This window comes from Bemisia tabaci, chromosome 10 (assembly GCF_918797505.1).
Source record: "Bemisia tabaci chromosome 10, PGI_BMITA_v3".
Classification (NCBI taxonomy): Eukaryota; Metazoa; Arthropoda; class Insecta; order Hemiptera; family Aleyrodidae; genus Bemisia; species Bemisia tabaci.
The window spans coordinates 37,820,527-37,837,028 of record NC_092802.1 but is presented as its reverse complement, the minus strand read 5'-3'; the positions used below and the strand labels follow the sequence as shown (position 1 = coordinate 37,837,028).

Genomic DNA, 16,502 nt, shown 5'->3' with positions numbered 1-16,502 from the left:
AGAAAAAATTAACATATAAAGCATCCCTCTGTGAACATCCTCCTCTCTCATTCTACTCATTTTAGCGTTCATTGGCCGTTTTCAGACTCTTCTTGGTCACTTTTAAGTTCACAATTTTGTTTTTGAAAGTTTTGCCAGCATAAAAATGGTTCCCAATCCCAGTGCAAATGCTCGAGAATCACTCGCCTAGCTCAAATCCTCATAGCATGGTTTTCTTGAAATTTTTGATCAAATCTGGCATCAGATTCCGCTGCCCAAGGAGCCCGGGCGGCTAGAGTGATCACAGAGGTGTGAAGCGCTGGAAATTTTCGTCAGTTTTGCTCTACGACCAATGGTTTACGAGGTGTTTGCATTTTTCTGCTTGAAAAAATTGATCCACTTTAATCATGATGAAAAATCGACAAGCACCAAAATTTTGAAAATTCGAAGTGACCCTAGAGGACCCCGACTCCATAGGGGGTGCAAAAGTATGATCACAAGAATGAAGAGGAGCTATAAAATGTCGTCCACTTTGCTTTACGACCAACGTTTCACAAGATATTCGCATTTTTCTGGTTGAAAACATCGATCCATTTTCATCATAATGAAAAGTCGACCAGCAATAAAATGAAAAGGTACTGATCAGAAAGAAAAAAAACGATTTACTATTAATACTTTTATTGATGAATCTAAAGAACACACAACATTCATTTACATGCTTTAATCACTTGATTGAAAGGTCCCACAGCTTTTTTCTTTCTCTCTCTATCTCTTCAACTACGTGAGGAGAGCGCAAAATGCGCAGTATTCAAAGAGTCCAACGGACTAAGTAAAAGAAAGACGGAAATATGTGACAGCATTAAATCTACAAGAATATGAAAGAGAACAATCGTACCTATGTACAAATTCACTATTTTGAGACAAAAAGCCTTTTAAAACCCAATAAAATTGAGGATGCTTTTGACCAGTCTAAAATGTTGCATTTATCTCACTTGGGGGTAGAGCTTTAAAATTTCGAATACAGCCTAGGTGAATATACAATTTTTGAACTATTAGTCTTCAGTGGGGACTGAAAGCTGAACATAGCTGACACCGATGCTATTCAAGCTCTTTTGTATCATTGTTGATAGCACAATACATTTCTCTTACGGTTTTTCAGTCAATTTACCGTTTTTCCCAGCTGATGAACAGACGTAAGCACTGATTGTTATTTGGAGAGATGAGCGCCTTCTATTGGATGGAAAAAAGACTTTATCGACAAGACAAACTCAATAATACTCCTTTGGGGACTTGAAGTAGTAACAAACAAGGGTGTTCTGATAGCTAAAAATAATTAAGAACAAAAGTAAAATACAAAAGGGAAACTGTACATATGAGATGAATGGAAAAGGAAAGGGATTAAATTACAAGATTTGTACAATAATAAACACAAGGAGTCCTTTCGAGGAATGGCACGTGCCTGAAATGAGCGAGATAGTAGATTTTTCTTCCCCCATAAGAAACTTAACAACAAAAGGATCCTCATAAAAACGGATACTTCTTTATTTCCATAAGAAAATCATTGCATTACAAATTCAGGCCCGTCCAGATCCAAAGGCTAGTCAAAATTACAGAAACAGTTCTTACAGAAAAAAACAAGGAGTATAAAACACATCCTATCACTGAAAACGGAAAATTTCTGCTTTTCTTTTTAATCAAGAAACAGGATAAAATTGAACTAAAAGTCTCATTACACACGCTCTAGAAAAGATAAACAGAATTAAAACAAACTTAAGGATAAGATTTGCACAGAAAGTCATTGAAAAGAAAAAATTATTTTTCGAAAGTGGATTGAGCTGCATCGTCATTTGATCTATCAGTGCTGATGGTGGGCAATATCCTACTAGAAAATGATGCGTCCCGGATAGTGAAACTTTTTTACAGTATGAAAATTTTCCTTTTTTCTTCCTGTTCTTAGAATTCCACAGAAAACGCCTCATTACATAAGCAAAAGGAAACATGGTGTATTAAATGAACATTAGGGACCTAGATTCTCAAGCCTCAAAATACTCAGCACAGGTGAGCATTCTAGAGTGTGAATTTTGAAAGAACAGTTTGTTAAAAATTCTTTGGGACCCTCAAAAACTATTAAAAAAACTTGATGAAAATTTAAATTGTTAATTTGGAGCAAGAAAATCAATTTCTGGCTTAGGAATTACATCACACAATCCGAACATAAAAAGTACAGCTTTCTGTTTTATTTTGCTAGAGCTGCTTACTTCATGTTTTGCCCAAACCATACAAACCGGATGCACGCTGCACCCAGGTAGGCATCACAGAAATATAATTAATGTACAGCGAGATTAATTTGTACTTTATGTTATTGATAAGATATCATTGGTGGTCATCTACACAGACGATTGAACTTCCTGACTGGCCAGTTAAACGTATCTTCCAGGATGACTGGCTCTTCAAAATTAAGACACCCTTCCTTTGTTCGGTTCTTAAACTTAAAATTATTAAAGCGATGCAAAAATTACTCACAGTATGCTAGTAAAATATTGTGGAAAGAAGGAACGTGCAGAAGTGCGCAGAATTAACGCAAAGAGCAAAAAAGCAATTTATTTTGAACTTAAATTTGCTAGTGAACCTGAGTGGTTTAGATCTAGTCCATCTGGTCACCCTTTCAATGGCTAAGGAACAATACCGCGTATCTGCAGACTGACAGCTTTACAGGACAAAGAAAAAACTTCCCCATATTTGTAATTTGGAGGATGAATTTTCAATTTCTATTCAACTCATTTCAGCAACATTACAGCTCTCCTATGCAGAATTGAAAAAAATAAATAACATCAGCTTGCGTAATTTACACTGTAGAATGCACCAGATTCTCTAATTTTTTTTGTTTCTAAACTGTCAGTTGGGTAATATTGTTCCTTGGCCCTTGATTTGCGAAAAAGAATCTGAGGCGAAAAATTCGAAGAAGGGAAATATTGGTTAATCAAAAAATTCGTGAACAACTTTTCTACGTTCAAGCAAATCACAGGAAAAATCGCCTGTTGTAATTTTCTCCCCATCAATTACAAATTAAACATATTTTAATCATTGTTTGGACCTTGCAAGAGCAAATTAGAATTAGTTGGCCAATATTTCCAGGTCTCCTCAAGAAGCAAAAAATTAATATCCTTCAGATATATTTAGTAAATACCCTGCATTTTACTGCACGTCCTCCCCACAGAGGGCAGTTGTAAGATGTCGTGCAATAATGGTAGAAACAATACTGCTGGCTGACAGAACAGATAAATTAAAGGCAGTGACAAAGAAGAATTGGATTATAAATTATTGCACTCTGTACAAGATAACTGATTGTACAAATAGGTTCTTGCACCTGAAGAACCTGGAGAATTGTCTAGACTTAAAATATCATCCTAGATCGTTGATAATAGTTCTAATGGCAGTGAAGATTCATATTAAAGGATAATGCTACAAAAAGCGACGCATAAAAGATCTTCCAGATTAGCATTCGCTCCAGAGTTCCGTACAAAAAAACTGGAAACTGGATTGTAAGCTTAAATAATTAAACTTGCAATAACACATTCATCACCAAACTTTGAAACCAAGTATCTCAATTGCAGTTCTTTAAAATTTATCCTGTAATTGAATTTTTTCAAAGGAGAACTAATACACCATCACTAGAAATCTCCATAGAAAACTCTCTCCACAGGGCAGAAAATTCACAGAAATGCCGTTGATTAGACGTTGAACTAAAGCATACCTCATGAAAAGAAGTTTAGAATGCACTGACTAAGATACGTAATTCCATAGCTCAGCCATGGATATTCAATACCAGGGAGCTTACAAATGACGTTTAAGGTGGTGACACCGCCAGTAATTATGAATTTTGCTACAGCTTGGTCTCTTTTTCCAGTTTGCCTGCTGTATTTCAGCAGCCATCAGACTGCAAAAATGAAAATCAAATAGCGCTGATGACGCTAGGATAATTTCAAAGATTGACTTCTAAAAACCGCAATTTTTAATGGAGGCCATTGGTAACCTTCCTGGCTGATACAAAACTTGGTAAAATAAGAAAACACTATTTATGAACAAGTGAAAAGGTGATGAGTTGCAAGAAAATTCTTTAACTTGCGAGCAGAAAACTGACATTTATAAAAGCACGATTACCAGCAGAGACTCAAAGAAGATAAAAAAATTAGACTAAGATTTTGACCCAGCTGATCCATCTAATTGCTGATGACCCGATCTCAGATTTCAAACGCTCAACAGTTCCTCTTGAAATAGATATCACTCATTCAAGCCACTTGCTAATAATCTTGCCATCAAGAAACATGCACTGACTAGATATTCTGTTTTCTGGACACAGAAGACGAATTTACACGAGAGGATGCATTCAAAATTCTTATTTACAGCCAACCTCTGTTACAACAAAACGAAACTCCCTCCCAGCAACGGTGTGCCTACAACATTTGGACTTCATGTTGGCAGCAATGACCACCATATCAAAATTCTCAACCACCTCCCGATGAGGGTCGTGCGATGGGTGGAGCTAAACATTGGCGCAAGTTATCGTACCGCAAAGTTCAGCTCTCGACTTCTAGCAAAAGTTTTCCTGCCTCAATTGGCAGTTCTGTGAAATGTGGCTCTAAAATGAACCAAATCCTCTCATGGAAATTCGCCTGGATGCTAATTTAATTGGCTATTCCCAAAGAAGTACAATGTTTCTCTGATATCTGAGGTCAACGTTTTTCACTACATCAAAATCATACACAAACACAATTTGCATCAAATTTCTTTCTGAAACAAGGCTGAAACTAAGATAAATGTACTAAAAGTAGAAACATAGCTACATGGTAAATTTTATGTTCGGAGACTTGCAAGAGTAGGCACCAATTATATAATTGTTCTTGAGACATATTGTGCTTTTTCTAGTAAAATTTTTTCCAGGAAGATCTTACAATTGTGTGGCTTGACTTCCTATCCAGGCAATAAGACATGGTCAGAAGCTTTAAAAAACAGTAATTTAGAAAAATACTTTCCTATTTTCATAACGGATGTGGCCAATAGACTCAAACATACATCTGATCATTCAGTAAAAACCTAAAAAATTCCGTTCAAAATCTTGTAAAGACCTTCAAAAATTCAAAGAAAGCCCTCTGAGGATATTCATTTTTGGCATGACTGTATCCAAAATTAATTTAACATCTTGCTGACTCATTTACTGCCACAGTGCATTCTTTTTTCCTTTTTATATTGGGGGGGGGGGGGATTCTGCTAAGCTGGCAACACTTTTTTCTCTCTTTAAATTTATTTAGAGTGACTGAATCTAGATGATGTAGCTGTTATACAAATTAACTGTTTCAGTTTCATTTAATCAAACAAAACCCAGAGTTGCTAACCAGCAAGGATCTCCGTTTTGCAATCAGGAACTACAATTCCTGGCTGAATTTGGAAACAACATTTATGCCATCAGTTCCCCTGTACACACAAGTGTTTTTGCAGATGAGCCAGAAATTGTAGTTCCTGATTGCAAAATGTATTCCAGTTAATAGGTCCTAAACCCTTCTCTTCTCTGCTGTGCGGTGGTGAAATGCTGTAAAAACACTCAAACATTACCAAAACTCAGCTGCTGACAACTGAATTTTCTGGAGAATTAACACATATATACTTTTCTTTTTTTTTCGCAGGTTTATTAAGTCTATCAAAATTTCAGAGAAAAATATTTGGGGCTTATCTCTAAAATAATTATTTTGTGATAAGAAATTTTGCAACATGAACTCATTCTTACAGCATTCCTCATTGGCACGACAGTATTGGACAAAGGGTAAGTTGGACATTTGGCAATCAGGAACTAAAATTTCCGGATCACTTTAGAAACAACATAAATGCCATTGATTTCCACAAGAGGGTAAAAGCTTTTACAATAATGAGTCAGATATTGTAGTTTCTAATTGGAATTGCAAAATGAAGTCTAGTTGAGTAAAGTGACACTAGCTTTAAAAGGCGTAAGAATCACAGGTAAAACAAATTAAATAAAAGAAGAAAGTTTTGACAAAATGCTTGAGCAAAAATTTTCGGAGGTTAAAATGAAATGATATGAAAAGAAAGGTGAAAAAAAGACTTGAATTTTTGGGTTGATACTACATTAAAAAATTTCATGCATCATTCATCCGTGAATCCCAAATTTACGCTAAATATATAACGATGATGACACTGACAACATCATTGATAACAAGGTATGGATACTAAGAAGTACAAATAAACATTGAGTTCGTTAATAAGAGCAGACACTTAGAACGTAACATTAGTAGAAAAGAAATGAAATAGAATCCACGCATCCTTGCATGTTTCAACCATGCCAGGAGAAGTGGTAGAATTTTTTTGGGAATTTGTCGGTTAGCAAAAGTTACCTTTCATGTTTTTAGATTTAATAAGATTGTACATGAGAATGAGAAAATCCCAAAAAATTTCTTTAGTGGCAGGAGGGGTACACGATTAATTCTGAGAGGAACGAGCATTTAGAGCAATATCCCTTAATCCTAGCTGATGTGGAAGCATAAGAATAATATGGAGGCTGTTTTATCCATGCACACAAAATGCGCTAGTGAACAAAGACACCAAGATACTCTTATTGGTAGAGATTTCCTTTGCAAATTGCTTCTCAGCAGATTTGCATGAAAAAACAAATCTACTTGAAAATCAGATTTTATCTGGTATGATGAAAATTGATTCACTTCACCCAATCACAAATGATGATTCCTTGTATTACGTCTAAATTTCATCATTTCATTGTAAGCATTGAAATTTGTCTGTAAGTTAAGGAAGAAATAAGAATAGAACTATTTTGAACAGACCTTGTCTATCTGTTCACGCCTTTGTTTTTTGAACCCCAAAGAAAAAAATTAAGGGTTTCTGGGTGTGGAATCCCTTCTTATATTTGACAAGGAAAAAAGAATTGCTCTAAAATTGCGATAAATATTGATACTAGTTTACAAATTACAGCTAACACTGGTTTTATAAAACACTGCTTTGTAAAATAAATGGCTAGATATAATTAACTAGATGCCGAGAGAGAAAACTCACTTGCAAACTTAAAATTTGAGTCTTGATTTCTAAAAATTACCAAAAACGAGAGGTAACTTGGAGTTGAAGAGCACTTTGGTTCGGTCAGAACAAATTAAACATCAAGCTCATCCACTTTGTAAACTTTCATGCATAACTTTTGGTTGCGGTGAGTCAAGTATTAAAAATGAAGACACACTTTCACTTGTCTGTTCATATCTGAAGAAACTCGTGCGAGACGCAGGCCCTGATTCAGGAGAGGCACCAGACTTGGGAACGAGAAATCGAGTTGCATTAATAAAAAGTCTTTTCCAAAGCAATAACAAATCGAATGACCGAGAGATTCGAAAAAATACAGCTCGCGGGCAAAAAAATTTAACAAGAGATAAAGAAGGTCTCGTTTTACGAAAAAAAAAAAAAAAAACAGTATCAATTCTTAATGGTTGTCCACAAGTCCAGGCCTGCCACTCAGATTTTTCAAAATTCTTGATTCGATAATCTTCTAACACAGCTTCGAGCGATTAAAGGTGTCGCATTAAAATTGATGATGATTAATGGTCAGTGATGATGAAAATTCTACTTTTGTTCACTTCATCAGATTTCGAAAGCATTAACTGTCATTACAATGCAAAATACTTAGTTTCATAAAAGGCCAATATTCAATAAAATTTAAGAAATCCACGTTGCCAACAGGCTTAAGACTGATTTAGTAGCTTTGATACTAAAAAAAAGCCTGCACAGAAATTACATTTAAGGCTTAAATTACTGATCTTTGAGAAGAATGAGGAGGATTAGAATGGCTTAAAGAACTACGGATTAACTTTGAATTCTGTAAGACCAGCAAATTTCAGAGAAATTAACAAGATATTACTGTGATGAGCACAGGCAGAAAAAGCGAGCTATTAAAAAATGTCGATACTAAGTTGAGAAAAATGAAAATTGGCTATACTTTTTTTTTAAAAAACTATGAGAAAATTCAGTCAATTGAGAAGAAATGGATTGGTTTTAATTTATCGTTTCACGCATTACTTCAACACTTCAGAGAGCGTCGCTTAAATTACTGAAAATTCATTGATGATTCGATCTTGATCAACACCACTCTTGACCCTCTTCTTGAACGTTGTGCCAATCCCATTTGCCCTTGGGTCGAAACTTCTTGTTGTGGAAGAACTTCTTCTTGAAGTGACGGTCGCTTTCTCCGACGGGGACTGAGGGCGGTAAGAGAGGCGGACTGGAGGGTGGGGGTCCTGGAGAGTAGGGTGCAGGCGAGTAGGGTAACAACGGTGGAGGCGGTGAGGAAGGGGACGGAGTTCTGGGAGGATCCTCCAACGACGGAGAGTCCGGCCGATAGAGGCGAGGGGGAGGTGCGGCGGGGGCATCGCATTGACTGATGCCCGAGTCTGGACTTGTGTTGGCGCTCAGCCCGCCGTTGCAGGTCCCATTGACAACGCTGCCTTCGGTGCTGCGCCTTCGCTTGTCCAGTTCTGTCGACGCGAAGGCGACCAGTCTGTCGAAGCCGCTGCTTATCTTGTCCTGCCACTTGTCCAGAACTGTCCAACAAACAAAGAAGACACTTGATAAGCACTCTAGTACAAAATTATAAATGGGAATAATTTAAATGATGTCTACCCATGAATGCCAATAGGCAAATTGGATTGAGTTTATCAGAAAGGAGCCAACCCACATTATCGAAAAAATTGAGTTAGGAACGTTTTCGAGTTCACCAAGTCGTTCCGAAATCTGCCAAAATCTGAAAGTCGAAAGAAAGAAATTAGTTTGTGAAAAGAGGGGTTAAAGTTTATTTTCTCCATTGAGCCTTATGCAGCAATAAAACTTCAAACGTATTTTTCTCGTTTTGACATAATGTGAGTTGGTTCCTTTCTGATGAACTCTGTCCAATTTTGAGTCACTGACGAGTCTTGAAATTCCTTCATGGTCTAATCTTTATTAGGTCGTCGTTTTCTCTCAACACACCCCTTCTTCTGCTTAAAGTACCATATTTTCTTCCTAGTGTTTTCCCATCTATGTCTCTCTTTTCATTGTAAAGGTATTGATGTAAATTTCAGTGACAAAACTAAAAAAAAAAAAAACATGGTGTCTAGAATTCTAGACTATGATCATTCCCTGATTTGAAGAAGTTGATTCCCTGATTTGAAGAGGTTGATTCCCTGTTAAGAGACCAAAGGGCTCTACCACGGCCCCAAGATTTTCTAGAGAATAACTGTATAGTTCTCTCGAGTGTCAGATTTGGATACCCACTTTTCTTTCATCTTTCAGCTGATTCTTTAGGGTACATTCAAATTTTGAATTCCCAAAGCGACTCTAATGTTTCTATTGTCTGGTCAATGGAAGCTTTTCTATCACTATGATGATTTGAGGATTCAATTATGTGATACAAAAGGTCGATAATGGCGACTTAGGTGCAAAAACGTGAACTCTAGGCAATAAAAAAATAGATTTCCAGTTTCTAAATGCATAATAAATCTAATAAATCTGACAAGTGCATCATTGAAAAGATAAATTTGAGGATTGCATTGAAATAAAACTGTAACTAGGACAGAAATTCTGCGTGAACCAAGAAATCAACTGGAAAATGGGCAAAAATCTTAGAAGTTTCAATAAGGTATAATACACCATGAGAATGAACGATAAATACGAAAAAAGGGAAATATAATTTTATAACTAAAAATTGATTGAGTTAACAGGTAAACAAAATTACATACTTCTTAGAAAGAGCAAACTAGAAATTTTGCAAACGAATACATGAATCAAACAAATACAGCAAGCACAAAAAAATAAAAATAAAAAAAACCTGGGAAAGCTTGCTTTAAGAATTTGAAATGAGATAAAACAGTAAAAATGCCGAATATTAAAGACAATGGAATAAAACTAAAGAGAAGAATTTTGCTGACATCCCCTTCCCAAAAATCAATTCCCACACAGAAGACCTTGAAAAAATGTCATGATCTGATAGAGAAATTTAAACTATGCCACCAAACGCAGGCGGACAAAAATATAAGAAGCAATAAAAATATTTCTCGCAAGTTACTTGAATGCAAGCAAACTCCATCCACAGACAAGTTAAGAAAAATTGGTAGGACACACAACAATTTGATATCATTCCGAATATGGAATCTAAAGACAGGGTCAGTTTTCAAAAAACATTATTCACTCACAAAAGATCTATTTTGCTGAGCGCCTTTTCCAAAATGTCCATGAAGATAGATCTCATTTCCTTAGTGACATCCGATTATTGTGGCATGTGTCAAGCGTCCATAATTTGACACGCCAAAAATTTTTCAATGATTAAATTTAGTGCCTTTCTTTAGGACTGAGGGATAATATCAAAAATGGGTTTACAAATTCAGCTCCTGGCTAAGTTTTTGCCAAAGCCAGAGCTTCGTTGATAATATTGAGGCGCTGAGCGACTTACCTCTTTTGGCGTTGTGTCAGGTGCCACGCACAGAGATGCTATTAGGGTGGAATGGTTTGTTCGCGCAAGGATGCATCATGGACGATTGGATCGTGCCTGGCAAGAAAGATAAAAGACAAACCTACAGGGAGCGTGCATTACAACAAGCAACAAAAACAGCCATGCATTCAAAATCAACTTGGTTTTTGACCCTGAACATGTTGGGATAGCCTTGAAAACTTAGATATCTCCCTCATACAAAGGCAACAACTACAGTATCCTTTGACCGTCTTCTTTCAAGATCAAACTGGTCGGATTATAAAGAAATAAATTTTTATCATTGATGAAATGTAGGAGGTAAATTTTCTGGGGGATTACCCTGTTTTGTCATCAGTAGAAATTAAAAAAGCTTAAAATCTTCACAGAATTTCAAAATTAGAGAAGAAATTGGGTAATATTTACTTTTGAACTGATGGTTCATCATATACATTTGAAAGCTGTTTTTCACTGTTACTTCGATAGTTTAAGAATGCAAATTTTTACCTTCTCTGTGAGAATTATCTGTTCCTTATGAGCCATATTTCTTTGAATTTAATTTTACAAAATTTCATGAAAAACAAATTTTATTTGCACAAAAACAAAAAGCTCCAGGTCTTGTTAAAATTTTGATACTAAGACCATATTTTTAGGTAAATCTCGGACAAAACATGTCATACTACCGATTCGGACTTTGTTTCCTTCCTCTTTTTTCTTGCGCTTAAAACTTGAAAACAATACGGAGTCGCAACAACAAGAATACATGCCTACCATCAGCTTCACATTGACTGACCCTTGATATTTAGAAATGGCTTTTCCATTTTGATACAACTACAACTACTTCCGTGAATTTAAGTGAAAAACAAATGGCACAAATCACTACTGAAACAGGCATATATTTCGCTAATTTTGTTAAGACTTCCGAGGACTGGACATAAATAATCCACTAATGACTACGTATCAAATGGCAGAAAATTCTTTCGTAAAAAAGCTTGTGAGCGACTACTTAAAAGTTTCTTTGAAGCATCTAAGATCAAGTCTGAAAATCTACGGATTTATCATCCTTCATCATTCCTTCATTAATTTTTTGTTCAATTTACACGAGCAATGGTGATTTTTTTTCTTCTTCTTTTTTAGAAATTCTGGATATTCAATGGCAGACATAGATTCGCTCTCTACTACTGGTGACAGAATTGTTGAGAGAACTCAAAAAGAGCTTTGATAGCCAAGATGATTCGTCCATTAGTTCCAGAAGCAGTGAATAAGTAGGATTTGATGCTTCATTTTGTGTTCAGTAATTAATTAATGGCAGTAAAGTGAAAGGAGTAAAAAAAAAAAAGAATCAAACAAGGGGAAACAAAAACCGACAGTCAAAAATAAAATACGACCAATCAGTTTTATAAATTAGATTGACTTTAGACTTTAAAATAAAAATTCAATCAAGTGGCTGAGTAAACCAGGACAGAAAAATTCAAAAATACTTAATTTTTTTGACTCGTTATTTTTTGATGATGCGTCCTTAGGGCTAAAAATACAACAGTCATAATCTACGATGAGCTACAAAATTCATAAAGGCAACAATCAATCCTTTTTTCTCGAATCCTTTCAGCATTGATAACACCAGATTGAGCTTGGTCCATTTTATCTACGATAGCGAGAGTCTACACTGCACAACTTATGCTGTGATGCTTTTTGACATAGCGACACAGACAATATGACGCATCATTGTTTCCCAGACAAAGGAACCCAACTCTATTCCAAGGTTGCGACCTCATCTTAAACAGTTCAATTCTTCATACAGTTATGACTTCGCAGGTTTTAGTCAAAAATTTGTCTTATTTTTGCCCATTATCAGAAGAAAAATAGGGTACTTTCCATTGGACATTTAAATTTGTACTTAGCAAGGGACAATTTTGCAGCGTTGAGATGTAGTTAAGTTCTTTTGTATGAGAAATGACGAAGTGAGAGAAGCGATAATTTCGAGGTTGGCTTTTTCTTATTTATTGTAATATTTTTTAGAGGGCAGTTTCAGGAGTCTAAATCTTTGTGCGCGGTAAAAGGCTTAGAGTTTAGAAACACCGTAAAAACTGAAAACTCATTTGGACACTAAAAACTTTGATAGGTCAATAGGAGGTACAAGAGTTATAAAGTTTTTAAATTTTGTTAACTTTTAATAGGAAGTTAGCTTCAAGCTTTGTTCCTACTTTAGGAGAACGCAAAGGAAAGGGAAAATAGGAAATTTCTGATAGGGAAAATTCAATGCTTAAGCAAAGCCCTCTCTGGACACTTGGATGGAGGTAGTGTACTCCATTTTTTAGTGCCCAAAAAGCCACTACAGAAGAACTGTAAGAAGGGATCGATGGCTGACGGAAGCAGTTCTCAAATCGTACTTGAAAACGTAAACAGGGATTTTCCTTCTATAGATACTTAAAAACTTGTTAAAAATAAACCCATCTCACAAAGGCTATGAAATTCCCACGCAGAGACACAGATGAAAAAATATCGGTTCAGAGATGGAGCTACTTTAACATAAAAAATAGTGGCAATGGACCGTAACTCACACAACACACAAACAGAGAAGAAAGATATCTAAAAGAAAAAAACTTACACCCTGAGATCTATGATTGAAGACACATACACGCACACACACACATATCAACCCAAACAGAATATAATTTGACGGGAATATTTTGAACAGGACATCCTTCTCAGATAGGCAAGCAATAAATCAACAGGAACCCATAATTTTTAGTTTCAGCAAGGAAAAACAAATTCTTAATATTATTGTCTGTAGTTCTCTTTTTTTTCTTCTTTTTTCGGGTTTAAAGTTGCTTGTATTGAAAAAATTCAGGCTCTAGGTGTCACAGGAATTTTTTCAGCGGTTTTTGACCACTGGAAACTTTCAAAAACAACTTAAAAACGTCCTAAAATTTGAACTTTCAAAACGGTCACTTTTGGATGGGTACGGGTCCAGTAAGCTTGCTACACTGTCTTAAAATTTGCATTTGAAAAGCAGCTGCCAATTCGGCGCAAACGGAAAAATACACTGTAGGTGATGAAAAGATCAGGTTTGCAATGTACTGTGACATAGCAAGTATGCTGTTCCCATCCTGATGTGAGCATTTTGAGTGGGTCGGTCAGTTCCAATGTAGCTTTCTTTTTTTCTATAGTTTGTGGGGGGATTTCAAGATTTTGAAGAATGCTCTTGACATGAGATTCGCTTCCGGAACCAGCTATTGATAATTCACCAATTCCCTTACCTTGCGAAAGGCCCATTTGCCACTTTCCCTCTAATATTTAAAAACGAAAAAATTTACTTGATTCCGGAAATAATGAAAAGAAATCTAGTTTAACTGCTCATAGAGGGAACCACTAAGAATTATGAGTTTTTACCTTCCATCTTTCAAAATCACCGAAATTTTTTGTAAAGGTATTAGTGTTATTAACTTCATAATTTGTAACCAAATGCTTTGCTTGATATGCTTCACACTCACTTATTCAAAGAGATCACGACAAAATAAATTGACTCGAAAAATGAAATTACATCAATGGCTCGCTCTAAATTTTTAATTTTGTTTTGAAACCCAGAGATTATGCATTCCTCTTGGTTGAAGGTCTCTTGTTACCTAAGGAATCCAATTCAACTGCCATTTCTTTGAAGCTTGAATTTTAGTGATTTGCTTTGGGGAATGGTGGTGTTCAAACGGACTTTAAGTGTTTCATGTTGATAAGGTAAAAATTCTTGACAAATCAAAACTTTTATGCAAACCAGATAATATCAATGGCAAAAAGCAAATCGACATTTCTCAGTGTGCGATGTTCCAGACTTCTTATCATACTTGATTTTTTCTTCGGAAAACTTGTCAACCATATTTCTTGAAGACTTTCTTGATTTTTCTTCTCTATCAGCGAAACATTCCATAGAATCTTCAAGCTATATCGTTGACTTGCTTCTCTTCAAAAAAATGAAATAGAAACAGAGGTTTTTCAACACCACAATGAAGAAACCTGGTTTGGCATCTCAGCCATCGATATGGTAGCCTTGAATCATAGTTCTGAAGAGTTATCAATATCCGAAAATAGTACACAATTTGGAAAAATAAAAACAAGATTCGTTAATATAAAAAGTACTTCAACAAGATACTTTCATGGACAAATGCTGTTCATATTTCTTCAAATTTAGAGGCTTTCTTTGGAAGCAAATGATGATATCATCAGTGGAAAAAGTAAATTTACAGGGAGCAAATAAGCAATGAGGAGGGAACTTTAATGAGCATGAAAATTACGAGTTGAGAATTAATTTTTAGTATTCTAGATTATTTTAGTATTCTAGATTTAAGTTTATTTACATTTAACTATGTCTTTATCTTTTTTTTTAAATAGTAGTTTTGCAAGTGGAGGAGACTGATTAATCGAGAATCTATTGCGGTGTCATATGACGTTAGGTGGATTAAAACAAAATTTAGCGAGAAGCAGGCATAAAGGAGCATTCGGACAATACGTGAAGCATCAGGACAGGCAATTCGATGAGCTTCATGCCAGACTTGCGAAATTAGGCTGAGCATTTTCAAATGGTGAAAGTTGAAAAACAAATACGTGACTTCATCTGAGAAAATGGACTTCATCTTCCAGAAGAAAATTTTCTTTGAATTTTTTGCAAACCATTACGCAACATTCTTCTACAGCCTGAAAATTCTTGTCTTGAGACATCAGGAGTAATATCTCCTTCAATTTAAGGGATCTTAGGGTCGAACATGCCACGAAATTTCCATATTTTCTCCCGGCATGCATTTGCAAAAATTAAGGAAATTGTTTTCCAGGAAGACAAGGTCCTTTGTCACAGATGCTGTCACAGATATCCGTTCACAAAAATTCATTTTTTCAACGGAAAACTATTTAACAGAATTTTCACTCATTATTCCTTAACTTATATGAGCAAAAACAGCATCTACCTGCTTTTCTTCGAAAAATTGAAACAGAGGTGGAGATCTAGAAACACCACAACTAACATATTCGTTTGTCAACTTTCACAATTAGAGGGAGGTTTCTGTGCGTATTGCGTTCGGCATGGCTCTCAAAGTACCACTCATCTGTATGCTCAGCGTACCATCTAGTTCCATTTTCATGAGTGTAAATTGATAAAATTCTTTGTCAGTCCACGATTGAAAATTGAAATAGACTGGGTAAGAACTAAGCTTTGGTTACGGACAGAGTGAAAAGGAATTATTGCTGCCACCATTACTTTTATCCTTAAGGAAACTGCCGCTCACATTTCAGGTTTTAAGACAAAACAGAAAAGAGAAGAAGGAAGGTTGTCTTCTAACATCAACAAAGAAAACTAAACTACTTGTTAAAGATAGTGGCTTTTGTTTTTTGGGGGGAAAAAAAACCAAAGAACTCAATCAATAATAGAATTAATTTCATTTCTAATTTCATGTGATCAAACTACTGGATGCCACCTGAATTGCGATTGTGATGATGGTATTAATCTGTTCCCAAATGATAGAAAAAGAAATTACTATTAATTTTACAGACAAACAGAGATGTCCTCTCTATTCCTGAACAATAGTAGCGCAGGGTGTCTACTTAGATTTTACTTCGGATTTTCCTGATGTTTTTTTTTTATACTTTAAATGACAATCCCTGATTTTTGAGTAATTTGCTTCACTTTTGCATGATCTAAACTGCATGTAATTGAAAAATGCTTGAGGCACTAGGAATTTCCTGATCTATGACCGATTTTCCTGATATTTTCTTTCTTTTCCCTGATGACTTCAAACGTCCTGATATTGCCCGATTTTTCCTGATGGTAGACACCCTGTTGCGCTGTCTTTTGATTTATACCTATTTGTCATGACTTGTGCTCCAGAGGAGACAGCACCAGGATTTTAACTTAGAGTTAGGCAGTTGCATTTTTTTAAGAGCACTGGTGCCAACAGCAAAAATTTCTTAGTCATGAACTTAGAAGCTGCAGTCATTAAGAACAGTGATTTTGGCAGGCATGAATTGCTTGTTATCA

General features: G+C 35.6%; 1 protein-coding gene across 3 annotated transcripts in view; it reads right to left on the bottom strand.

Moving 5' to 3' along the window:
* Nucleotides 1–640: 640 nt before the first annotated feature.
* gpp (DOT1 like histone lysine methyltransferase grappa) overlaps nucleotides 641–16,502 on the bottom strand; it is a 135,023-nt gene continuing 119,161 nt past the window's right edge. For 2 of the 3 annotated variants that reach the window (XM_019056541.2, XM_019056540.2), the window contains one exon: nucleotides 641–8,585. In XM_019056541.2, coding sequence (XP_018912086.2) covers nucleotides 8,125–8,585 — 461 coding nt within the window. In that variant the 3' untranslated portion in view covers nucleotides 641–8,124. Of the gene's footprint in view, nucleotides 8,586–10,468; nucleotides 10,565–16,502 lie in introns of all 3 variants that reach the window. The other variant, XM_019056542.2, reaches the window with a different exon arrangement.